A 26,796-nucleotide genomic window follows, 5' to 3' on the forward strand; every position below is an offset into this window, starting at 1 on the left:
AATTATTATTTAAATATAAAGAATTAATTAAAATATAAAGAAATTTTCTGATGTATTTAAAAATTTTTTAAAACACTTACTTTTTTCGTCAATTAACTTAATTTCTTCAAAGTCTAAAAAGTATTATAAAAACAATTTCTATAACACTATTTAGAAGAAAAATAAAAACAAAAATCTGAAAAACTATCATTTACTCTGTAAAATTGTAAGCTGCTCAAGTTTAGAATGTAAAAAAATTCGAATAAAGAACGAAGAAATGTGTGGAACAGATTATACGAAATATTTAAATAAAAACGAACGAATTTATTTATTGATTGGAACTGCTAATCTGTCACAATAACCTTATTTCCCTATTAATTAGAAAAGTTGAAGATATTAAAATTTTGTGATCCCAGAAGGAAACTGATTTTTTTTTTTTTAAATACAAGCAAGTTAAATAATACTTCAAAATTATTTTATTTATATTTTTATAAGTAAAATAATTTTGTTATTGGAAATTTTAAGTGGTGGAAATTCTAAGAAAAATTGTAAAATTCTTTTAATTAATTTATATCTAGATTTAGACACGGATATTTCATGAAAAATGGAGAAACTATTGCAAAAATAGTTATGTATTTAATTAAGAAATCGGTTTACTTTTAATTAATATACTAAACTTTATACTTTTTAAGTATAAATGAATAATCACATTTTTTAATTAGTCATAAAAGCGGAACTGTTGTTATTTTTTTTTTTACCAAATCATTGTTACTTATTCTTTTTACAAACCTTATTCATTTTATTCCTTTTACAAAGTTTATTCATTTCATTCCTAGTTCAAACTTTTATTTATTCTCAATGGAAAGATTACTTTTTATTTTATTTTGTACAAATGTAATGTCTTGGAATTTCGAAACAAAGACTGCAGTTATATTTAAAGGTTACCCTGGTTCTTATTTCGGATTTTCCGTGGCCATATACAAAAACAATCAAGGAATTTTGTAAGTAAAATTACTTTAAAATTGTTTTAAATTTTTATTTTGTATTTTAACATTATTTTTAATGATTCAGTCCTTTAGTCACCGCAACGAAAGCCAAATCAACGGGCGCTTTGTATAAATGTGACATAAATAATAGGAAATGTGCGAATTTTACTGTCCTCATTGCTTTCAGCTACACCTTGAAGACGGCCGATGGCAGAGGTGGCAAAGGCGTCAGTCTGCCGTATTGGGGAACCAAGTTTGAATCTAGTTCAGAACATCAATAATTTTTTAAGGGATGGATTTGTTTCGGATAAGCGGACCCCATCCACAATGCGGCCTCTCTCACTGTTATCTTGAAGTCTGAACTCATGATGAGAGTCACGAAAACCCTTAATGTCTAATGAACGGAAAAAGCNAATTATTTTAGTGTAAAATTTTGTCCATTTTATAGCATATCCCTACGGCTTTGTTAATGAAGAAAATAAAAATATGTGGCTCGGTGTTAGTTTGGACGTTCAAAATAAAAATAATGGATATATTGTAGTAAGTTATTACTATTAGAATTTTTACTTTATAGGCTTAATTAAATCTGTAGTTTTATTAATTATTCAAGTCTGTATATTAGACATTAATAAATAATCAAATTCGAGAATCAACAGGGAAAATGAAATTGTAATTATCATCTATCGTAGTTAAATTTTTTATGAATGCAGCTTTTCTATAATTGCTGAGTCGCCACATTCCTCTATCATCATGCGAATCTTTTCTTCCATTTAAACCACATTTGCAACCTTCACTACAATTTTCAAAATGTACAGAATTATCGAGATAATTTCTGTATCGGATGCATACAGCATATGATATAAGGGGGCTGTAACACCTGTTTTAATCAGAACCTTGATTTTATCTCGCATTTATTATATACAGTACTAAATTAGCTATTTGTAATTTCCGATGATTAAGATTTGTGAGACGGGTGCCATTAATCAGGTATTCAGAACATATTGGATCTGATCCTGATGGTTCCTGCTGTAATATTTGACAAGATCCAAGCCGCTTTTTTTCTGAATTTTAAGGTTTCTACGTTTCAAATGATGTTAGAAGCAAGGAAGAATATCGTTGTTGAGAATGAATTGTGTTGCAATATCGCCATTCGCAGCCACATTGCCAATCATTCGTAAACTTGACAATATTATATTATCTCTTTGATAATTTAGAAGTTGTTTGAGGCGCAAGATGATATTGGAATTAAATATTTTCTGTATAAAATCCGATTCTGATTTTATCAAGTAGCGAGAAAGCGCCCAAGTGGATTGGCTGTCGACGACTAGTTTATCATTAAACAAGTAAAACTTCAAGGCCGTATTTGGGACAAGACTGTGTCTCGGAGACTCACTAATAAGCGGGATCACTTCGACGCTCAAGGTGGGTCTCGTTCTCATTCTTCAATCTTCTTTCGTTGGTATCGCTGGTTTTGGGTGCGATCGTCCAAATTTCGCCGGCCACGACAACGACTACGAGGTCGTCCAAGATGCATTTTAGGTGAAATTAACCTATCCAATCTAATTTCTCTCCGTTGCGTGTCGATGCCTAACGAAAATTTCCCGTTTTTGAAAAAATAATTGTGGCTATCGTATCGTCCGAAATTATTTTTTTTATTTTGCACAAACAATATATATATATATTAATAAATGTGAAAAGAAAAGAAAACAAATTATGTTTTGAAAGTTAGTTTTAATATAAAATTATAACGACTACTTTCAAAAACGTTCCGATGAAGAAAGGTGATATCTCGGGTCAACCGGTCAATGTCAGCACGTGGCGACCAGAGATATGTCCGAATAACACGGGACAGGTAAATGGTTTTTTTTTTTTCAAAGATTCGTTTGTCAAAATTCGATTTGCAACGTTCGCATTTCCAACTTTTCAGCAGGCAACGCATGCGCAAATCTCGCATTATTGCCTGTTTGTAGAGAGTGTCGCCATTTTGTATTTTATTTTGATTGGCTTATCAGTCTTCCGAGTACCTACAAGTCTGGGTTTTTTATGCGCGCATTATTTGGGCTCTTAATACTCTGTGCCAAATTGCAACTCCTGACATGTACTCCTTTATACCTCTAAGCTGTTAACACAGCAGGCAGTACGATTTTATAAACAAGACATAGTCTTGTCAACAGGTACTGACAAAGAACTCGGAAAAAAGAATTGTTTCTTTTCTGAAACAAGAACAAGAGTGGGTTCATCTTTGCATACGATACAAGAGAGGACCTATAGAATAGTTTCAAAACTGGTATCTGCGTTGAACATTTGTATGAATTTAATTCGAAAAATGGTTGAAAAATTCCGTTATGAATTACTAAGTTTGCAAAATTAGATAATAGTAATTCAATATTTTCTAATGCCGTAAAACGTGATCCATGTTTATTATCCGAAATAGAAGATAAACGATCGGTGGACGCCATTTTTCACTGTCGATCTTTAATCATCAATAGATAGTGCTCAAAGGGTTTTCCCTTCACGAGAAGGACGAGGTTTTTCGCTACAGTTCTTTCTGATACTAGAGGAACCTGTTGGGGAAGATCCCCTGGACCCTTGGGGTTTTTTCAGGTAGGAGCGTTTTAGTACTCCGTCGTGGAGGTTTTTCCGAGTGAAGGACGGGCTTCTCCCCGGCGAGGATGCCCTCAGCCACGGCCGCCAGACTCGGCGGTTCGCGGTGATCTTACTGAACTTCGCTTTTTCGCCCCTTTAACGGAAGTGGAGAAATTAAACTCCATAAGCCGGTCGCTTCCCCCGGAGCAAGTTTACACGGTATTTCTGGAGGGTCAGAGTCCCCTTCACCGGCTTCGTCCGGCGGAACTTCATGCAACACTTAAACAACACTTCACACACCCGGAAAACTTACAAGACGTAAGGTATTCGCGGGCAGGCGCTCTTATACTTAAATCTTGCGACCCCCAAACAGCGGAGGAGGCCCTACACATCGCAGACTTGGCTGGAACACAAGTTAGGGGCCGATTAGCACCAGACTGTGCGCTTACTGCGTATCTCGTGCGAGGTGTCGATACGTCAATAGCTGTAACAGAGATATACGACATACTTTCGGACAAAAACATTCCAGTCATAGAAATACGCCGCTTCACGCGGAGAGAGGGGGACTCAGTAGTTCCAAGCCCCACAGTTTACTTGTCAGTGGCAAGTGCTACAAAAATGGAGACAATTACTTTATACTATCAGCGCTACAGATGTGAAAGGTACATTCCTCGCCCACGTCTCTGTGAACGGTGCCTTTCTTTCGGCCACTCAGCCGCCTCGTGCAGAGGCCGACGTAGATGCATCAGATGCGGAGCGGATCATGAACCCAATGAATGCAATGCTGAGCGGAAGGACTGTGTCCGCTGCGGAGGAGCACACAAGGCGAATTCCCCCCAATGCGAAGCATACCAGCGCGAGGCTCGCGTACTCAAACTTTGCGTAACACGCAGGTGTTCATACCAAGAAGCAAAGAGATTGCCCGAATGTCAGAAAGTGACCTATGCCACAGTGACAGCTACACATAAGCCGACGAAACCCGAAGAAGCCTCCCGACGGCCAAATCGGGGAGGGGAGAAGCCTGTCCGGGGTCCCCCAGACTCGACAAACGACGTCCCGTCATTGACAAGCAGAATCGCTCTTTTAGAATCTACAGTAGAGGCGTTACGGGTGGAGATCCGCAATCTCAACAAAAAACTACAGTCCCGCCAGACAGTCCCAGAACAGGTAACCCAAACCCTAGAATGCGAGCAGAATATGGACATCACGCCAACAATGTCCACACCCAGTAAGCGGGCATCTAACCACGCGGAATCAACAGCCGCGGAACAACAAGCCAAAAAGAAAAAAGCCACAAAACTCAGACACGCAGCCGCTCTGGACATATCTGACACTGAGGGCCCACCATCCGACACAGATATGTCCCAAACCACAAACACATCCAGGGCGATTCCTCTAGAAGACCTAAATCTTACAACTCTGGCCGAACAAGAAAAAATTCGTAACCGTCAGCAGAAAAATCACCTTCCCCATGTCTAATGCTACCAGTAGTCAGACAACCATTCGAATTATTCAATGGAACGCGAGAGGTCTTCGTTCCAAACGGGACATACTCATAACCATGCCCTGGTTCCGGGAGATAGATGTTCTCCTCATCCAGGAGACGTGGCTGACCCCGGGCACAACATTTACCCTACCTGGTTTCTCCCTGTTCCGCGATGACCGCCCTTCCGGTCAGGGAGGGGGACTCTTGACGGCTATAGCCCAAAGGTGGCCAGCACACCACATACAAGGCCACACGAATGTCTCCGACCTGGAAGTCCAAGTGACCCAGGCGTACTTTACAGACCTCCCTTTCACCTTTGTGAATGTATATGCCCCCCACGGTATCAGTCAGGAAGCCAGGCTTAGTGACTTACTACCGGTCGATCGCCGCCTTTGCCTCAGTGGGGACTGGAATGCCCATCATCCGCATTGGGACGAAAATTGTGTCCACCCAGACGCTGCGGGAAGAATACTTTTCGATTGGGCCTCTTCTGAAAACATATGTTGCTGGAACACGGGACAGCCAACACATTTTTGGTCTACAGGTGAGTCGGCTATTGATTTAACATTTGGGACCCCAGACCTGCTGGGATCAGTTCATTGGCATCCTCTTTCTGATACACTCACAAGTGACCATGCCCCTATTGCTGTTACACTCACACAGACGGGAGCTCAGAGGGGGGGAGCATCGGGGCGCCTGAGACATTTTACAAACTGGAACCAATATTCAGGTGATCTAGACCACCGCTGGTTAACGGAAGGTGCACAACCAAATAATTATGAGGCTCTCATTGTTGACCTCCGGAAAGCAGTGAAATCGAATACCATTGCCAGGTCCTACACTCAGTCGGGACAACCTCCATGGTGGACCCCAGAATGTAGCTGGCTAAGGGCTAGGAAACGCCGAGCCTTTCGGTTGGCCGTAAACTGGCCTCTATTGGCTGGTGGAACCAATATAAGTGTTACGGGGCCATGCTTCGCCAAAAGACTCGCCAATCTAGACGGGAGTGGTGGGGGCGCATGTGTGCCAACCCACCCTCCCAGGCAACACTTTATCAAATTTTTCGTCAATTACGGAATCCCCCACAGACCTCGACTACCATCAACATCATTCAGACAGCAGACACCTTACTCACCCCCACACTTCAGGCCAACGCCTTCGCTAATCACTTCGGTAGGGCTCGTCAGACAGGCACCTTCGCCCCTCTCGGCCCTCCCCGACAGGGTCCTCTTCTCCAAGACGACAGCCCATTTCACATAGTAGAACTACAAAGGGCCCTTCATCGGACCCGACGTAAGACCCCAGGCCCTGACGGGGTGTGTGCGCAAGCGTTAAGATCTCTCTCCCCGGGGGGAAGAAATGTACTTCTGGATAAACTGAACGATATCTGGTCCAGGGGGTCTTGCCCTCCAGAGTGGACAACCGCCACGATAATCCCGATCCTTAAACCAGGCCGAGAGGCGACAGAATGTTCAGCTTATCGCCCTATCTCACTCACATCACACATAGCTAAAGTGTTTGAAAGGATGCTTCTAGACAGAATTCAGAACATGGCTGTCCGGAATGACATTTTCCACAGGCATCATTTTGGGTTCCTTCCCTACAAGGGGGTAGAGGAAGCGCTGGTAGTTTTACACCATCACATAGCAGTGGCAAGAGCGAGACGCCACTGGGTATACTTGGTGGCCTTGGATCTAGCGGGGGCATACGACTCCGTCTGCCAAGAGGGCCTCTTGGCCAAACTGGAGCACTATGGCTTCAGAGGGAGGTTACTCAGGTGGCTAACCTCATTTCTTCGTAATCGCACTTTCCAGGTTCGCTGGCGAATGGCGCTCTCCCACCCCAGGGCCTACCCACATGGTGTTCCGCAGGGTAGTGTGCTGGCTCCGTTCCTTTTTACACTATACATGGCCGATCTATGGTCGGTACTGCCCACTAATGTAACGGTGATTCTTTACGCTGATGACCTCTATCTGGTTTCCAGCAGTACCAGGCCAAGTCTGGCCACTCACCGTGCACAGACAGCATTGAACCATATAGAACAATGGGCGACGACTTGGAGCCTATCTTTCACTGCAAGCAAAAGCGCCGCCATAGACTTTTCGCCAAAAATGAACCGCCCCCCGCTATCCTTGATTCTCGGATCTGGTCCCATCCCCCAGCACACATCAATACGGATCTTGGGCATCTTTTTCACTCAGACTCTCACTTGGAGAGCTCACGAAACTTATTTGCGCACGAAACTGACTCGTGCCGGCAATTTCCTTAAGTATTTCGCTACTCGCCGGAATGGTGCTAGAACAGACAACCTACTTCGGATGATGTATACCGTGATGTGCCCAATGGCGACCTTCGGTGCTAACCTGCTGGAAGGCGCGCCACCCACTACAATTCAACGTATTGAAAAACCACTCCACACTGCCCTCCGTATTGCATTGGGCGTCCCAAAAACCACCCCTATCATCTCACTATACACTGAAACGTCTTATATACCACTGCATATCAGGCTCCGCCAAAAAGCGTTGGCAAGCGCCATCACCCACATCTCCAGGGGCTCGCATAGCCCAATGCACTCGCTTTTCCAAATGGCACATGGCTTCGATCACTATCGCTGGCGCCAGTATCAGAAACCGTACATACACAGAATGATATCCCTTATAAGTCAGGAGGGGCTCCCGATATCCCACCTATATCGGCAGAAACATACCCCGCCAAACGTGGCCCAGGTTTATCCTCACTTACGCCTAGAAGAGCTTACTCGATCTCCTTCGGAACCCCCGGAAATCGCATGCGCACGATTCCGAGAGATGCAAATGTCAATCTGGCAGGGAAGGATCCTCATAGGGGCAGATGCCTCCAAGTCAAGGATCCGCACGTCGATAGGGATTGTCCTCCCGGACCACAACATCAGGGAGACCTGGCTGTTACATAACTATTGCAGTGTATACGGGGCAGAAGCCCTGGGTATAAAACGGGCGTTACATCTAAGCTCAAGCCTAGACGGTCCGTCAGTCATATGCTCTGACAGTAAGTCCGCCATACAGGAGATAGGCAATATCTCCTTCTCGTCCCCGGCACTTCTTATTGACATCGCGGAAAATATTACTCAACATCCCAAACCCATAGAAATCGGGTGGACCCCTGGCCACGTGGGAATTGATATCAACGAGGCGGCGGACAGAGCCGCAAGAACAGATACCCCTTCTGGCTCTTGGCGTGGGTCACTTATGGCCCGTGACTTAATCCGGGAGTATAGAGAACAACAAAAAATAGAGATCACAGATTCATGGTCAGAACACTTGCGTAATAAAGGTCGAGACCACCTCAGACCCTTCGCCCCCTGGCCTTACAGGCATGCTACTTCTCGGAATGCGGAGACCCTTTTGGCCCGCCTAAGAACTGACACTGCCCCTCTTAACAGGTTCCTCTGTTCTAGAAACCTACGTGCTTCACCAGACTGTCCACATTGTGGTGCTCAGGAGACATCCAGACATTTTTGGCTGACGTGTCCAAGATATACGGAAGCCCGACAAGAACTTGGCCGTACTCTGAAGATCGATCTCGCAATCATCCAGACTTTAACACCCATATATTGGGCAAGAACAGACCTCTCACCTAGACAGCACGTGCAGGCCCTCGAACGTTACGTAGCACGCACACATCGATTTGACTAATTGCGGACAAGAGTTCATCGGAGAAAAGTTGACCAGCCAGAATCTCCATATTAGAGAAGAAAGAAATAGAAGATAAACATCGTATTAAAGCAGGCAAAGCACTTGACTCAATAACCACTTTAGTATGGTGTAGCTCACATGAAGATAAATAAACTAAAATTTCAGCTGTTGTGAGAGTTAAGTCGAGTTTATTTGTATGATTCAGATATTGTACACATTTAATAGCGATTCTAGTTTTAATTATGCAATTAAGAATTAACTTTTGATTCATCTGAAGGCCTACTCAAATTTCTAGAAATATTTTCAGTTACCACTCATCGTGGGCAGTGTTTAGGATAAGTGCGATGTTTTTCTTTTATCGCTTCTAATCTCTTGATAATTTCAGAAGGATGTTAATCAAAAGTAAAGCCGCTTCTCTCCGTAAACGAAGTTTCCTTTTTCTCTTTTCAAGAATCAATTATGGTTTGAAGTCTTTCCAGGCGAGAATCTAGAATCTTACTCCTGATGGATTTCCATCTATTTCTTTCTGATCGCTTATCTCTAATTTAACATTAATTTGTAAAAATGAAAAGTCCAATCAATATTATTGATTATGTATATATAATATATATATATATATAATCTATATATATAAAATTGCTTGTCCTGACTGACTGACTCACTGATTCATCATCGCCCAGAGCAAACCGTTGGACCTAAAGAACAGAAATTTGGTACACAGTTAGGGTTCGTCATGAAAACGCACACTAAGAAGGGATTTTTCGAAATTCCCAAATGGGGGAGAGGAAGAGCATTAAATCTTAACCGGAAGAACGGCTTCTACTGTACTATTTTAGATGCAATTTTTTGTTTTTATCTGCGTTTTAGTAGGGTAAGTCATGGCAATGCACACTAAGAAGGGATTTTTCTAAATTTCCCCGCGGGGGGAGAGGGAGAGCATTAAGGCTTAACCGTCAGAACGGCTTCTACTGTACTATTTTAGATGCGATCTTTTGTTTTCAACTACATTTAGTCTTCATTGAGTACTTAGGTGTATTAAATTGATAACATTTCAGACATTGTTATAAATATTTTTATCTATTTCAATTTTAAAAATGTTCGAACCGTTTTAAATTCGAATTTGTTATTGCATATTGGTTCGATTATAGAACGATTGTAAACGCTCCAGAAAATTGATCAAATTGAAAATACAGTAGTTCGTTTGATTCTCGGAAATTCTCTTCAGCTGTAGGTGTTATGGGGGAGATCGGGGCAAGATCGGCATGTTAAGCTTTACTTAAATTTTGTGTAATAAATACTGTGTAAACTGAAAAAAACCTTTTGCATGTTGTTTATTGGAATGTTACCTTACTATAGAACTGGTTAAAATCAGTTTGGAAATAAAAATAATTAAAATAATTACAACTTTAAGAGAAGAGAGAAATTGACGAAGTTGCCCCGGATATAGGGGCAAGATCGGCAACTTCTCTCTTTTTGTAAAGTTGTAATTATTTTAATTATTTTTATTAAAGTTGCCCCTGGTATAGGGGCAACAGTAATGGGGCAAGATAGGCACGTATATAAAATTATGTTATTAACAATGTATAAGTTGGAATTCACTATTAAAACAAAGAAATACAAATCCAACACCCATTTAATATTATTACAACGAAATGCAAGTTCAAAGACATATATACATGAATAACAAATGCAAACATGTTTTCATTTATCATCTGTTTGATTTTTATCCTTTGCTTCTAATGTGGCTTTATGTTGCCGATCTTACCCCGCTAGTCATGATTTCGAAACATTAAGTACAACCCTGAGAACAGAATGCCAAGCCACGATCTGGCCACGTGAATAAGTTGAAGTTACATCCTTCTAACAGGAAAAGTAACTTTCGTTATCATGGAATTATAACAAAACCTGCCAATTCAATATAAATGGAAAAAAAATATTATATGGAATTGAACGAAAATGAAAATTTGCTTGATAATTCAACTACGCTTGTTGGAGAACAATAAAAACACTACACTCAACAAGCCACCAATAAAACTCAACTGCCTAACCTATAACCAAAGTCTCCTTTTAATTTGTTTTTTAAAAAAAGCGCTTGACAAACTTGCCCCGCATGCCGAAGTTGCCCCGATCTCCCCTATAGACCTAACAATTACTATGGTTATTGAAATATTGAATGTAAATGGGGTTTGCTTGCAAAACCTCCGTGGACGAAGTCGCGGGTAACAGCTAGTTAAACAATATAACAGTTACTAAATTATTGTTTAATAATTATTTAATTATTTTTCGGATACTGTATTTTACATTGTGCTCTGTCTAATAAATACGATAAGATGGCTTGAATTTAAAATTTTTGTGGTCCTAAATTCTAACATTTAACAGACACTTTACATCTACGATACAGGTAAAAATATGAGGTCCTAAGCTACAGATAGCCTCATAAAGCGAAGCTCAGGCTCTAGTTTATTTAGCTTACGTGCAGATTCGTCCTTGCTTAGCACTAATTTTCAAAGCAATCGAAGCAGTTTTATCTTAGTTCGCTTATAAAAACTATGGAAATAAAATATAATTTATTATAAAGACACAAAAGAATAAATATATGTTTTATAGCATATTTTCTACGTTCTACTTGAAGAATTATCATTCATACCTTGCCATTCCTTGATTTATCGTTGTAAAGATTTTATTATAGATTATATAAATCTCTACCCTTTCATATATTGTAAATTTGAGGAACAGATAACAATATAAATGCTTATTTTAGTAAAGTGTAGTATTTTTTTCGAAAGTTACAAGAGGTACTCTTTCATATAGAGATATGCATTTCGAGCATTTTTTGTCTCTAATTTCTTAAAAAGTTCCTATTAAACATCATATTCAATATAGTATTTTATAACATTCAAATTCTTTACGTCCATTATGATTTACAGGAAAAGAGAAATAATATAGACCTACGGTAAATCATAATGTTTTGAAAGAAGATACTGTATCTTTTGAAAGAAAATATTTAGTATAATTTTTCATTCTTAACATTATTATTATTTTGTTGTTGATATGATGAAATAAAACAAATTTAATATAAAAATCAAAAGTGGTATTTCTTTTATAAGAGAAATCTTAAATTCTTTCTTTTCTGATATTCACAGTACATAATTGCAATAATTTATATTCCAATTTCTTACTTTTATTTATTCAAACTTTTGGTTTGATACATCCAGTAAAAAGTACACTGTCGTAAATAAATTGGACCCATACCTTATCACCCACCTCCCCAATATAGACTTGGCCGAATCTATGATGAGTATGGAAAAAAAGTCTAAAAAACAGAAGAAAATCCTATAAGTGATAATGCAATAAAATGTTATCACAACTTATAAATTTTATCATCTATTTATTAGGTGTGCGGGCATTTATGGAAATATGTTTCAACGGAATATTTTTCATTAGGCGTATGTTTTATATTAAATCAAGACATGAACGTGGTGAAGACCATTCATCCATATGAAATTATAGGTAGATCATATTTTACAGTATTTATTTCATTGTTATGAATTTCGATATTTTAAATTCAAATTAACCATTATTTTTCAGTAAATAGACTCCCTGAACAAATTTATACTGCAGAAATTGGAATGTCAGCCTCTTTTATCCAGGTATATTTTAATGTCAGATAACCTTTGTACTCAATTGATTTAACAGATTTTACGAACTCCTATCTTAGGACAAGGATGAGTTATTAATTGGATCACCTGGTTATAATATTTTTACAGGTAATACTTTCATTTATAGTCGTATGAATATCATTTATTAAGACTTAATATATTTTTTTTTATTAATTTAGGTGCTGGGCTAAAATATAAATTTGTAAATTATTATGAATATAGACGGGATATAGTTATTCGTTCTATTGATATATTATCATTAAAAACTTATAAGTATGATTTTGAATATTTTGGTAAGTAGTATTTGTGTGAAGAAAATATTAAATTTGTAAAATTACTAAATATAATTTTAACTTTAGATTTTTAATATATTAAAAACAATTAATTATATTTAGGATATTCTGTATCGTCCGGAAAATTCTATAGTAACAACAAAACAGCATATGTAACTGGAGGACCAAGAGCTAGACAGTATAAAGGACAAGTAATGAATTATGATGAACTTCGTAAAATAATATTTAAAAATATACAAGAACAGAATATAAGTTTTAGATTTTAAGTTAATAACAAAAACTTATTAGAATTGATGTAACTAAATGATAAAAACGCGATAAATTTATGTTTAGCATATAACTCGTAATTTAAGCAATTATATTTTTTAAATGTATAATTCATTCTTCAGTTTAGTTAATGAATTATATTATTTTATATTATTGCATTTATTTCAATATAAAGGAATTCATATAAATCAATTTCAGGTTATTATTTTTGATGAAAATTATATGATTAGTGGGGAATTAGAAGGATCTCAAGTAAGTTGTTATTGTTATTATAATTGCCAAAAATAATGATGATTGATTAATGACGATTGTATAGACAGGGGAGTATTATGGGGCAGCCATTTTAAGTGTGGATGTGAATAACGACGGTTTGACTGATTTATTTGTTGGTGCTCCTTTGTATTCTACTGAATCTGGTGGGGACGAAGGAAGGGTCTATATTTATCTTAGTGGGGGTAAAGTAAGTTAAATATTTTTATATCGCATTTATGATTGCTCATAAATGATTCTTCTATGTATAATTGAATAATTTAAGATAACTATACTGTATTTGTATATTGATCATTATTACGATTAATCTTTTAATCAATAATTTTCTAAGTATCTAAAATACCAATCAAGTTTATATGGATCTTCTGTTAAAAGAAGCAGATTTGGCACCAGTTTAGCTCATATTGGAGATATTAATCATGATAAATTTTCAGGTAAGGCTGTTAAATTATTTTTCAATTGTAAAAGTTCCACAGTAATTTTGATACTTTGATACTTTAGTACTTTGATATTTCACGTTTAATTCTGTAAATAAATAAATAAATAATATATATATATAAGAAATGCATTACTCATATTTATAAAATGTAATAGGCTAGAAATATATTGTCAAAAATCTATTTATCACAATTAATGTAAAGCATATAAGTAATTTATAACATTTGTATTAAAAGGAAACGGAAATTTGTATTAAACGAAGTACTAATATTAATTGTACTTCGAAAATAGGAAAATGGCACTTAAAATTAATTATTCTGACGCTACTTTATACTGTTTTTAAATGTCTAACAAGTAAGATAAAACTTCAACGTCCTGTAGCAAGTAAAATATTTTTGTTTTTTCCGATTATGTTTCCCTTTTCTTTAAGAAATGTGCTTCTACTCAAATATTTTATGTTGGCGAGTGAATGAATAAGTGAAAAAAATGTAGTTTTAGAGTGTTATTTCATTATTTCTAATACTTCTAACAGAAAAGATTACTTTAATATCAATAATAAAGTCCTGGTTATCCAAAGTAATGCCAACGGGGAATATCTCGGAAAATTAAAACCTCGGTTAACTCGGAAGATGTAAAGTAATACAGAATGATGAATAAAATACAAGAATGTTATTATAAAATCAATTTTATGATAATTATAATTAAAATTTTTGAGTCTTTTTTAAATTTTCATATCACATATGAATCATCCCTGGAATTAATTCTTACTAAAATTCTAGATCCCCTTTTGAGTATTGTCCATCGCTCGATCAAGATTAGTGAAATGAAATATACTTTCGTATCTTTTCTTATCTTTGTTACAAAATATTATTCTATAGTTTATCTCAGTAAATCGAGTCTCGATTAATCGAAACCCTACAGTACTATTATTTTGAACTAACACGACTCGTATATGTGCCTTTACACGACACGCATTAACTTTTAATAAAATCACGAAATTTAAAAAAATTATTCCGTTATCTTATAAAAATAAAAACAAAAATACAACACAAAAATGATCAAAAATTGCAGTAGACACAATCGATGATAATAAGTTTTACAGATATTGCCGTTGGGGCACCATACGAATTAGAAAGAGGAGCAGTTTATATTTACCACGGTTCTTCCAATGGACTTAAAACTAAATTTGTTCAGGTAAAATATTTATGAAACGTTTATCTTCTTAAATATGAAATATAAATACTTATGCTAATTACTATATATTATTTAGAGAATTTTTGCGGCCGACGTTGATCGACATTTAATGGGTTTCGGTATATCTATATCGAAACCGTATGACGTAGATTTTAGTAATTATCCAGGTAATGCGAATTTTAACTTACAAATATTTCCTCGCAAATTAAATTTTGATCGAGATTCTTTTCGTTCTCTAGACATTGTTGTTGGTTCATATTTATCGGACAATGCTGTTCTTTTAAGGTAATTTTAAAAAAATTGATTAAATATTAAATGTCTTGCACGATTCACAGAAACATGAATAATGACTAATAATAATTAAATATATAGAACTCGTCCCATTGTTCGGATATTTCCTCACATAGAATTTCAACCCCGCCAAATATATCCTAATAATTCAACCTGTAACCTCACCACGGGACTTTGTTTCAAAGCCATATTGTGTTTGAGATACGAAGGCTCTTTTGTGCCTGCCACACTCGGTAAGTATAAATTATATAATTTAACGATATTTACCGAAATACTGTTTGATATTAATCTGAAATTAATTATTTTTCTAGATTTTACTGTGGAACTACGCGCATTTCGAATAAAAAATGTACTCCAGCCCAAAGAATACTTTACAGATCAGAATTTACCGGTTTCGATGAAACATGATAAAATTACAGCTAGATACAACGAAAATGAATGTCATATATACGAAGTTTATATCCGCGTATGTAATACATTTTATAAACAAATAATTTTAAACCATTTTTTCTTAAGCATATTCAGTCCTATTAGATAGTAGAAATAGAGACTATCTGGTCTCCATTGATCTACGAGGAATTAATCAATTTATCTATAAGGTTGATAGATTGCTAGAGAATATAAACAAATTTATATTTTATATGTAAAAATATGACAAAAATAACATAAAATGATAATTGATATATTTTTAAATTTGAATGAAGTAGAGTATACAGTTTTATTTTTTGATTCATGTTTAATTAAAACAAATAAAATTAATTCCTATTTGTAATTTCTTGTTATTTTGTGTGAATATAGAAAAAGATCGAAGAATTAAATGTAATTCTGTAAATGAGTTGACACGCAGTGATAAGGACCCTTATATTAGACAATTTTTTAAAACTCTACCCTGCAAGCACTAACTTTTACAACCGGGTTTTTTTATTGTAGATTTGGCCAGGTACAAAATGGGGCTGTTGGGTGGTGAGGAATAAAGTCTTACATATCTGGTGCAAACCACACCTCAAAAAGTTCTTGGGGTTTTTCAATCGCTCGGATTCGATCACGGGTTCCTCAGAGTAGCTTACTGTGAAGATGTGAAGAATGAAACTATAATTTCTCATTTGTATTCTCTGAAAATCCGTTTATAAAATGGTCAAACCTTGTTCATATATTCAAATTTTCGAATGTTTTCTGTTAAAAATCTTTTAGAAAGTTAATAAATAATACAGTAATTATTTTTCTAAAATAGTACAATTTTTAATTTAGCAAATTCTCTATTTAAGGTGTTAATTGATAGATTAACGTAAGAAGATATTAGCCAGGTTGAGGCCCAAGATTTAAACGTCAAAACGTGTACCTCGGACGTTCAGCGCCGCTTTCCTGTAAGCCTAGAAGTTTGACAGTGGTGTTTGGATAATCAATGGAATCATGCTCGACATTCCAAACATCATTGTCAAACTTTTAGGCTTACAGGAAAGCGACGCTGAACATCCGACGTACACGTTTTCGCGTTTAAAACGTCGGCCTAAACCTCGCTATTATACCTTTTAACATACAAGTTAATTTCATATAAGTTGACTTTATATGTTTAATATTTCATTATGCAATTATTCATAATCATATAATGGATTATATAACAATTTTTAATGTTAATTTTACAGGACGATTCCAACGATCGAATAACACCGATCCAAATAAATGTTGATGCATATTTAACGCACAACACATCGAAAGAAACACAATTTTGTAAAGATTGCCCCATTTTAGATCCGACAGTTCCTCATTCTAAGAGCGAAGTGGTAAGTCTGAATTCTTTGAAAACTTTTTCTTCTAATTCTTAGTTAATTAGGATAATTCATGATTATTTACAGATAACATTTCTTACTGGCTGCGCTCGTGAAGATAAATGCTTTTCCGATCTCACACTGGAGGCTCATATATTTGGTCTGAGGTAAATAAATCCGTTTTTAAAAGATAATTTTGAAAATATTTTTATCGAAAACTTATTTTTAATTCTATTCTTACAAAAGATAAAGTAAAATAAATGGTCAGTTTTTATCAAAATTGGACAGTGTTTAAAAATAATTTTATATTATAAAATTGATATAGAAGGCAGTTATATACATTAGTTCAAAATTGAAAAAAAAGCTTAAAGATCTAAAATATGATTTCTTAATCATATTTTAGATCTTTCCGCCATTTTGTCTACATAAAAAACATCTCTCGACCCTAAGTCGATAAGTGAGTCACACAGAAATTTTAAAAATCATACTGATTTTTAATGTGATTTAATTTTCAAATTTCTGAAATTTACGAATAAATTAAAAACTTTCTTGAAAACAGGATACATTTAACCCGATCTATCTAGAAGACAGATACATTTCTTTCACCATACTAATCAGTTGATAATAATTAACACTTTCTCTTTGATGCTTTGTTATACACCTTATGGTTTCCCTACTTTTATATACAAGTAAAATAGAAAATTGAATTTCTCAGACAGTTAATAATAATGATTCCTAAATTACTATTATTGTTTCTCATTCAGTAATGGAGAATTGATCCTCGGTAAAGACAAACAGATCACCATTATTGCCGAAATTCAAAATTCCAACGAACCGGCTTTCATGACCGAAATGTGGATTTATTTACCCGAAAATATGGAACTGATCAACGGAGAAAACTGTAAACAATTACAAGAAATGTCTAAAGGATTAACTTTAATCTGTCTGATTGGAAATCCTTTGGATAAGAAATCGGCAAGTCATTAAACTTTATCTTAAATTATTCATTTCTGTAAAAAGTTGTAAAAATATGGCATAGATCTTCCGAATTTAATCTAATTTCAACTTCTAATAAAAAAAAAATACGTAAATGATTTTTACGATGCATAATTATGAAGCATTTGTACTTCTTTCGTGATTCTCGTACTGGTATAATCATTGTTTATGTTTTCGTGATTATTTTTCAGGCAAGACACGAAATTAAACTGGATTCGTCTAAACTATTATCTTCCTTGGATAATATATCTATTGTTATGAATTTAACGACGCTGAGCGAAGAAAGAAATGTAGCCGATAATCTGGTTAATATCACGATACCTATGAAATTATCTGCAGACGTCAGTATAACCGGGTAAGAAAAGTTTGTTTATTATTCTTTTAATTATTGAAGAATGTGGCTATTTATACGTACACTACATTTTAGGTCTTGAATGGCATGCGTAGGTAATTTTATTTTGTTATGGAATTTAAAAATTGAGGATTTTATACTATTATAATAAACGTGGAGTGAATATAACGTCTTTTTACTGTTAAAATAGCTGAAAAATCGCTAGAATTAAGCTAAAAGAAGACATTTTAAAGATTTGAATGATTCATCATTTGATTAATCAAATCATTCAATCAATTCTGAATATCATTCCAATGATGTCATTCACTGTATGAATCAAATGTAAATGTAAATCGTAAATATTGTATATACGAAAATTCATTATTTATACATAAATAAATAGATGAATTATTTAATTTTTGAATTTTAATACTCTTGTCAACTTAAACGTCTTTCTAGGGTCGAAAGAGATCCTTCTGGCATTGCACGAATGTATGCATGTGATGCATGTTTGTTCCAGCGTTAAAATAACTGACACTTAAATATCTATATAGAGACAAAAGATTAATTCGCTTGAAAAATACCACTAGTAGAGCATATTCTACGAATAGACGACAACCTGACTAGTGAATGATATATGAACATCCTAACACAACGGTGGACGAATAGCAATTGCTTGATAATTTGCCATTGGCACAACTAGAAGTCAGTGGCGGCCTTAGGGGGTGGCGAGCAGGGCAATCGCCCGGGGCCTCGCTCTTGGAGGGGCCTCGCGCAACAACCAAGTAGAAAAAAGTTGATATTTAAAACTTTTTTTATCCTTGGCTATTAGTTATAACAATAAAATAAATTTAATTTATAATACAGTATATATTAATATTAATAAGTGCCTACTATTTCAATTCACATACTTTGCACAAAGGACAAGGGCCTCGCAAAGATCTGCCGCCCAGGGCCTCGCAAAGATCTGCCGCCCAGAGCCTCGCAATGGATAAGGCCGCCGCTGCTAGAAGTGGTTAGATACCATAATAAAGTAGTGTGAAATCCGCGATTTTTACGCCGATGTCGGAAAAATCTTTGTAAACAACTCCGAGAAAAAAAAAACACTCTTGGTGAGAAGTATATTGGAGGTCACCGATTGTTTTCACATTAAAGTGGGAAAGTTGACACTCTGCAATTTCACGAATGTCGAAACAGCAAATGACGACTCGGAAAGCGATGGTCTGAATTTCACAATTTCAAATATCAAGTCGAAAAGAAATAGTAATAACCTGATTTCAGTGGACAGAAGCAAGAATCTGATACTTGTGAGTTCTATTTTTAAGGATTTGTTAAATTTACAACGTCAGCTTTAATTCTGCCATGATTTATTATACTCTCTAGAATTGTAAAACGTCAGTATTCAACGAACGCATATTAGACATATCCGCATAAAGGTATTTCGCCGACACACTCCCCACTCAATTTTTTTTTTTTTTTTTTTTTTTGCTCTCCTAGCCATCCGACAAGCCGAGAATGGGTTTTACCAACCTGTTGCAGAGTAAGTGGTCATTTGGGAAGAGCCCAGTGGCACACTGCTAATCTCACAGTGTTGTTAGCATCTCATTCCCGGACAGACGCACAGTACGTCATGGCTCACGGATTGGTTTTGCAAGTGCTGGATAACACACCAAATTCACTAGACTTGATTTTTCTAGATTTTTTCTATGGGGTCACTTAAAAATATCGGTGTACGCTTTGATTCATAATAAACAGCGCCGTTTGATGGAGAACTGCAGAAAAGCATATAAGAGGCCTATGAAATGATGATACAAAGTATGTTACGTGTCATCCATAATGTCACGCTCGATACTCTACGCTTTCGTATTGCCACTGGAGGCGATCGTTTTGAACATGTTCTTTAACAAAATACAGTTCATTCATTTTTTTATGTAAATTTCTGCACTTGTCTTTATCTTTCACAGTCAAAGATTAATTGTGTGTTATGCTATATCGTCTTAATTAATTAATTAAGTTAATTTCCTTCAGTTATTTAGCACTGGAAAAAGTATGCTTACGCACTTGCAATGCTTGGAAGATTCTTTTGCTCCTGAACAGATGTTTAAGTTGAAACCTGTATATGTTTTTATAAATATTGTTTTGTTAAATTTTATTAAATATTTCGTAAATTTAAAAAATATTTTTAAATACTATCAAAAATAATCTGCTTAATGCTCAGATAATTACCGTCGAAATCCATTTAAATGTTTTTCAAGTAAACAAAAAAATGTACAAATAAAACTAGTTTTGAGTTACTTTCAGTGTGAATATAGTCGTCAAAAAGTATAACGCGGTAGTAATTAACACTACAACAGAATTTGTACGTGTAATTCTTAATTAACAAAGAAGTTTCAATTTACTGTATGTATGATACGTTTGAGCATATACAAAAAGAGGATTGACTTGACACATACTGATACAGTATGTGGCATTTGTTGTCTCCTTCCCCGAAACGTCACTCATATGAAATATTCAGAACGACTCCTCAGTGTCGTTCTGAATGTTTGCTCAAATTGACAGTAACTAGCGAAAAACGGAGAGCGATTTTTATTCACTCCGCTTCTTGCGTTTGTTGGCGATTCGCTGTCTTTGTGTATTAACCTTAAGCAAATTCTTTTTTTTTCATTTTTTAAAAATTGCTTACAATTTTTCCTTTTTAAAGTGAATAACGCATAAATGAAGAAAAAGTATTGTAGAATACCGAAAAATATGACGTTTAAATGAAAAACGTGTAAACGAGACACTGTATTGTTTTAAAATGAAGAAAGAACCGTGCAAAAAATATTTAATGTATAATTGCGAAAAAAAACGTACGACTAAGTAACGTAAATGTATTGTATTTTATGTAAACTAGGGATGGATATACTTTTGTACCATAAGGGCTATCTATAGACTAATATATTCCAAGTCATGTGATCACCTGACAACAAAACAAAACAAAACAAAAAAAAAGAACACGTACGTTGATAAAGATAATTACAATAATTTCAAATAATGAATTTATTATTAGAAAATATAAAAAAAAGCAAGAAACTATTATTTTAATGTGAATCATGTAAGTCTATGCAGATTCTGAAGAGCCGACAAATAAAAAAATACTTCTCCAGACTTTTGAAATCTTACGAGCAGTCAGCCTTAAATTTGCTCTCGGTCCACGATTGACGTCTTGCCCATTCCAGACGTTTTTTGATAAAAAAACAGCGTTACATACGCTGCTTTTTGGTGTAAAAATAGTCAAATTCTTATAGTTTATATATAAATGGCCACAGTTTACTATAACCAAATCGATAACAATTTAATTATCTAATAAAATAGACGGGCAGAACCAGAGCTGATTTTATTGAAGAAAGACGAATCTCATCGAAATCTTTATGAATTCGTCCATATTTACAATGTAATGTCTGAAAATCTTTACAGTTCTTATCAGCATTTAGTCAATTTAAAATATCTAAACTTAGAAGTATTTTATTTATTTAGGTCATGAAACATTTGTATAGTCCCATTTCTCTTGTCACAGTAACGTTCTCAATTCCAACCACTTTCACCGATACGAAAATAAAATTTGTAAATTCCAAAAACTTAACAGTAAGTGAATGTAAATGGTTGTTTACAAAAACATTTAATACATCATAACTTTCGTTTATGATTTTATTTATTTAACAGATTTTGAATCTCGATTTCGAGTTCGATTCTGACATCTGCAATTTCACGAATGTCGAAACAGCAAATGACGACTCGGAAAGCGATGGCCTGAATTTCACAATTTCAAATATCAAGTCGAAGAGAAATAGTAATAACCTGATTTCTGTGGACAGAAGCAAGAATCTGATACTTGTGAGTTCTATTTTTAAGGATTTGTTAAATTTACAACGTCAGCTTTAATTCTGCCATGATTTATTATACTCTCTAGAATTGTAAAACGTCAGTATGCGAAAACGTTGTATGTTCTGTTGGTCCTTTTGATGATAAAAAGAAAAGCTCGACTTTCTACATAAAAGGATATATAAATGCCGAAGTCCTCAGCTCAAATTTGGTGCGTATTTTATATTTTATATTCATATTAAATCACATATAGATATTAAGAAGTTTTTTTTTAGAAAATAGTAATTCTTTGATTGGAAATAATTTACTGATCGAGATTGGTCGATGTAGGCATTAGTTAAATTTGTAATTAGATATAATAGTTATACTCAAAGTTGTGTGAGACTCCACTCACTATGTACAGATGGTTAAAATTTATTTAAAAATATAAAAATCTGTGTAGGATCTCTGGTTTGTTGTCAGCTCCTGACATCAGTGAGAATATATATTTTAATTCGTGTTCTAACTCGCGATAAAGATCCGATTTTCTTCCGAGTGAAAAGTAAGGGATGTTAATTCGGCAATGAAAGAAGGCCTGGTTTAATTTAAAATATAAAACGATTATATTTATTTATACAAAAAAATAATGATAAAGATTACAAAATAACATACTTGATTAGTTAATATTAAAATAACACTATATAAGTTTCAAACTTCGATACAAGAATTAAACTATCCTATCTTAAAGTTTATACATATTCGCGTTGAGTTTACAATTATTTCATTCGTTACCTGGGGATGTAATGCGAGAACCTTTTCTGTTGATTGAGAAGACTTCTTTTGTCATCCTTTCTTAATATGATCGATGTATCAAACGCAAATCGGGATCAACAAGGAACTTTATTTGAATGATTAAACGGCACACGGCTAACGACATGAGATTCACGACAGAAAGCCTGGATAAAAAGTAACCTCCGCCTTTTATAGCAAATCGGTGGACTTATGAGGAGTGTCCACGTGTTGTTTCTCTCTCCTAAAACTTTCATTTTAGAAGGAACTCCTCTTTTCCTGTGAATCAGAAAAAGTTAACTAAATAACTGAAATATTTAACAAATAGATAATTTTATTGTAGAGCTTTATTGTATAAATAATGCACATATTCTTTTTAAGATCTGAGATATGAAAAAGACACGAGTTCAGCTAAAATTGTGAAGAAAAGTAAAATTTAGCTAAAAATATTAACCGACTATTAATAAATGTGTTAAATGAGCAACTAAACTTTAATTGAACTATTCCTGGCGTCACTAACAAGTAAGTCAGTTTTGAAGGGGTGTATGGCAAAAATAGTCGCTCTTATATCATTTCATGTTTGATAATACAAAAACTAAAAGTTTTTCAAAGTATACAGATCTTTTATTAAAAGTACAATATGTTGATCAATTTTTCAAAATATTTTATTCAATAAGTAAAAATTCTGGATAAAGTGGATTTTTCTTACTTTATATTTCTCACTTTAATATTATTTTGATTACAATATATATGTGTAATCTTTGATTTAATTAAGATCGTTCTATTTTTAAGCTAAAAAGTTAAACGTATTATTTTCTAGAAAGAATGGGATAATATCACATTCTCTTCACAAGGAAAACTGACGATCGAAGAAGAGAGAATTATTGCTCAACCTAGAAGTCATCTACCACACGAAACTGAAGTAATCGTTAATAATATTAACTTATTTAACTCAAGATTCAGTGTTAATGAAATTAAATTTCGTTTAGGTCTCAACGAACGTAGTACTTTCCATTACTTTAAAGGGCGCTAAGATTTCAAAATGGGTTTTGCCCGTTAGCATTGTACACTGGGTGGCATTTGTTGTCTCCTTCCCCGAAACGTCACTCATATGAAATATTCAGAACGACTCCTCAGTGTCGTTCTGAATGTTTGCTCAAATTGACAGTAACTAGCGAAAAACGGAGAGCGATTTTTATTCACTCCGCTTCTTGCGTTTGTTGGCGATTCGCTGTCTTTGTGTATTAACCTTAAGCAAATTCTTTTTTTTTCATTTTTTAAAAATTGCTTACAATTTTTCCTTTTTAAAGTGAATGTATTGTATTTTATGTAAACTAGGGATGGATATACTTTTGTACCATAAGGGCTATCTATAGACTAATATATTCCAAGTCATGTGATCACCTGACAACAAAACAAAACAAAACAAAAAAAAAGAACACGTACGTTGATAAAGATAATTACAATAATTTCAAATAATGAATTTATTATTAGAAAATATAAAAAAAAGCAAGAAACTATTATTTTAATGTGAATCATGTAAGTCTATGCAGATTCTGAAGAGCCGACAAATAAAAAAATACTTCTCCAGACTTTTGAAATCTTACGAGCAGTCAGCCTTAAATTTGCTCTCGGTCCNTTATTTCCTATTATTAAATATTTTGTATACTTTTTGTTTAGATGGGATTCTTTAAAAGAAAAAGAAAAGGTGAAATTCAAGCGTTAAAAACTAATTTATTGCAAAAGAAATCGACAAGTAACGAGGAAAATATAAATGAAAACTGAAAATTAGATAACAAAGTTTTCGAACATACAAACAAATATGTACAGTACTGTATATCAGTAACTTTTCTTTATTAATTAAAAAGTGAAAAAAGAAGAAACTGCGAAATAATTTATAGTTTAAATCTTAATCTTGAATCTTCCTTCTAGAGGGTGAATCTTCGGCTAGTTTTGTTAAAGTACAGCAACTTACATTGTTAAGGCGCGTTGCCGTACCTTAACAAAACAAACAATTAATCAATTGTAACTCTATCAAGAATATCTGGGAGACGTATGAACGATATCAGAAGAGTCGGTAAATGGCAAGTTGATAAGCTTGTTTAACAGAAGTTTTAAAAATTTCGTAGTGATTTATTTTATGGGAGTGTTAGAAGCTGTAGCCCATGTACACGTAGGCAGTAATCAATGTTCCTTTGAAAATTGGTAAAATGAATAGGACTTACGCCAAGTTTGGATGAAGTTGCTACAGTTTTTCCAAAATATTCCTGTACGAATTTCCAAACCTTTTATTATTTTACAATATAATGCTTTTAGGTGAGTTTTTCATTGACTATAATGCGTAAGTCAGTAACAGCACTGACAAATATAAGAATACTGTTGAAATTTTGAATGTGAAATCAGGACGTGTTCTTATCAAGGCAAAATACCAGGGACCTTATTTAGATTAATGACGAGATTAAGATTATGGTGCTTGTCTGAAAATTTATCTAAATCCTGCTGTAGGATGTTCGGGTTATTACTTATAATTTTAACGCCTCAATTGTGGCCAGTTTAAGAAATTGAAATTCCTGCTAGGTGTTTTCCTTCCCAAAATTATCTGCGTTTCTTAGTGAATTGTATAAGCCAAGTTATCGTTTAAAAATAAAAGATCTTTCCGCATGAAGAACAGAAACGTGAAGTTTATTAAAAACAAAAAGCATCAATTTTACGATTAATTCGATAATTGCAATTTGCGTCATCAAAATTTGTTCGATCAAATCATATAGCATATAAGATAACGGTGACCTGCGTTGATATGCTTGACAACGTTATTTTAAAGGTTTCAGTATTCTGAAAGAGCACATCAAGTCCTTATCGATGAACATAATTGCACCGGCGTTTTCGAACTCTCCGCAATAATTGGAGGCGGAGAAAAGGGTTATCAATTGACGTCTACCAAAGAACTCATATCCATCTTCTACCACTTGATGGGCACGAATTATTAAGTCGAAGTTGTGTTGGAGCAGAAATTTCTCTACCACATCCGTACCGAAGGTGACGGATATACCCCTTTCCCGATTTTCTCGCCATCCTTTAGAATTCTTTTCCGGATCGGACCACAGTAAATCGCACAAAAGACCTTCTTCGGGTACTTCGATGGGTCTTACTAGCTGACGTATATGATCTAAAGACTCTAACTTAGGACTGAGTCCTCCATGACAACAGAAAATTTTGTCGTCTATGATGGCCGCCACAGGTAGACAATTGAAGCACTCGTTAAATATCTTCCACAGTTTAACGCCGCACTTTTTCCTGCATTCTTCGTAAAATCCATAAATTCTATTGACGTTAGAGCATTCGTGGTTACCTCTGAGCAGGAAGAACGTCTCGGGGTATTTGACTTTGTAGGCAAGCAGAAGACAGATAGTCTCCAGTGACCAATCGCCTCTGTCCACGTAATCGCCCAGAAACAAGTAATTGCTGCGAGGTGGACAGCCGCCCAGTTGAAATATTCGAAGTAAATCGGGGTAATGTCCGTGAACGTCACCGCACACAATAAGCGATGGTTCCAATTCCAGAAGCATCGGTTGCTTCAAGAAGATTTTTCTAGCTTGGTAGCAGAGTCCGCGAATCTCTTCTCCTTCCAGTCTCACTTCGCTTCCCTCAACAGAATTTCGAAACTCCAAAAGTCGAGAGATAATAGTGTCCACATTAAAGACGCTTTCGTTCATGTTGTCGAACAAAAAAGTCGGACGTTCCTAATAATAAAGAAATCAAGAGACCGATTATTATTGCTCCTTGGCATTGTTTGCTTCAACAATAACGTCTTTGTTATAAGGTTTGCTCTCAAACTTAGAATTACGTAATCCGATTCCAAAACTCGTCGTTGACGTCATTAATATTTTCTTATTGCGGTTCGAAGATCATTTCTAACAAAATTGAATTGCAATCAAATGAAATTATAATGAG

At 35.0% G+C, this 26,796-nt stretch overlaps 2 protein-coding genes across 4 annotated transcripts; one reads left to right on the forward strand and one right to left on the reverse strand.

Moving 5' to 3' along the window:
* Positions 1 to 1,419: 1,419 nt before the first annotated feature.
* On the forward strand, positions 1,420 to 23,960 carry LOC111619760 (integrin alpha-4-like). Its single transcript, XM_023361579.1, has 23 exons — positions 1,420 to 1,505; positions 12,107 to 12,221; positions 12,300 to 12,361; positions 12,430 to 12,478; positions 12,550 to 12,663; positions 12,766 to 12,854; positions 13,129 to 13,182; positions 13,247 to 13,390; positions 13,532 to 13,634; positions 14,741 to 14,832; positions 14,909 to 15,117; positions 15,205 to 15,356; positions 15,435 to 15,589; positions 16,767 to 16,904; positions 16,977 to 17,056; positions 17,654 to 17,864; positions 18,077 to 18,240; positions 21,571 to 21,649; positions 21,733 to 21,840; positions 21,919 to 22,089; positions 22,166 to 22,288; positions 23,666 to 23,767; positions 23,835 to 23,960. The coding sequence occupies exons 1-23, from the start codon at positions 1,452 to 1,454 to the stop codon at positions 23,958 to 23,960; spliced, it is 2,694 nt and encodes an 897-aa protein (XP_023217347.1). The 5' UTR covers positions 1,420 to 1,451.
* On the reverse strand, positions 16,268 to 26,728 carry LOC111619743 (serine/threonine-protein phosphatase PP1-gamma catalytic subunit B-like). 3 transcript variants are annotated; one of them, XM_023361558.1, is made up of 3 exons: positions 25,071 to 26,728; positions 22,849 to 23,124; positions 16,268 to 16,307 (listed from the first exon to the last, which is right to left on the reverse strand). In XM_023361558.1, the coding sequence occupies exon 1, from the start codon at positions 26,556 to 26,558 to the stop codon at positions 25,656 to 25,658; it is 903 nt and encodes a 300-aa protein (XP_023217326.1). In that variant the 5' UTR covers positions 26,559 to 26,728; the 3' UTR covers positions 16,268 to 16,307; positions 22,849 to 23,124; positions 25,071 to 25,655. The 3 variants fall into 3 exon arrangements, with proteins under 3 accessions (XP_023217326.1, XP_023217324.1, XP_023217323.1); XM_023361556.1 differs by lacking the exon at positions 16,268 to 16,307 and adding an exon at positions 22,461 to 22,651; XM_023361555.1 differs by lacking the exon at positions 16,268 to 16,307 and having other exon boundaries at positions 22,773 to 23,124.
* Positions 26,729 to 26,796: the final 68 nt, after the last annotated feature.

Source organism: Centruroides sculpturatus, unplaced genomic scaffold, assembly GCF_000671375.1.
Source record: "Centruroides sculpturatus isolate CEXI.00-Female unplaced genomic scaffold, Cexi_2.0 scaffold88, whole genome shotgun sequence".
Classification (NCBI taxonomy): domain Eukaryota; kingdom Metazoa; phylum Arthropoda; class Arachnida; order Scorpiones; family Buthidae; genus Centruroides; species Centruroides sculpturatus.

What these genes read in the sequence shown, in the direction of transcription:
- LOC111619760 (XM_023361579.1), top strand. Translation starts at nt 1,452, where the DNA reads ATGTGGCTCGGTGTTAGTTTGGACGTTCAAAATAAAAATAATGGATAT. An exon ending in TGGTTATAATATTTTTACAG is followed by an intron (nt 12,479 to 12,549) that starts GTAATACTTTCA and finishes TTATTAATTTAG; the next exon opens with GTGCTGGGCTAAAATATAAA. An exon ending in TTTATCTTAGTGGGGGTAAA is followed by an intron (nt 13,391 to 13,531) that starts GTAAGTTAAATA and finishes TAATTTTCTAAG; the next exon opens with TATCTAAAATACCAATCAAG.
- LOC111619743 (XM_023361558.1), bottom strand. Translation starts at nt 26,558, where the DNA reads ATGAACGAAAGCGTCTTTAATGTGGACACTATTATCTCTCGACTTTTG.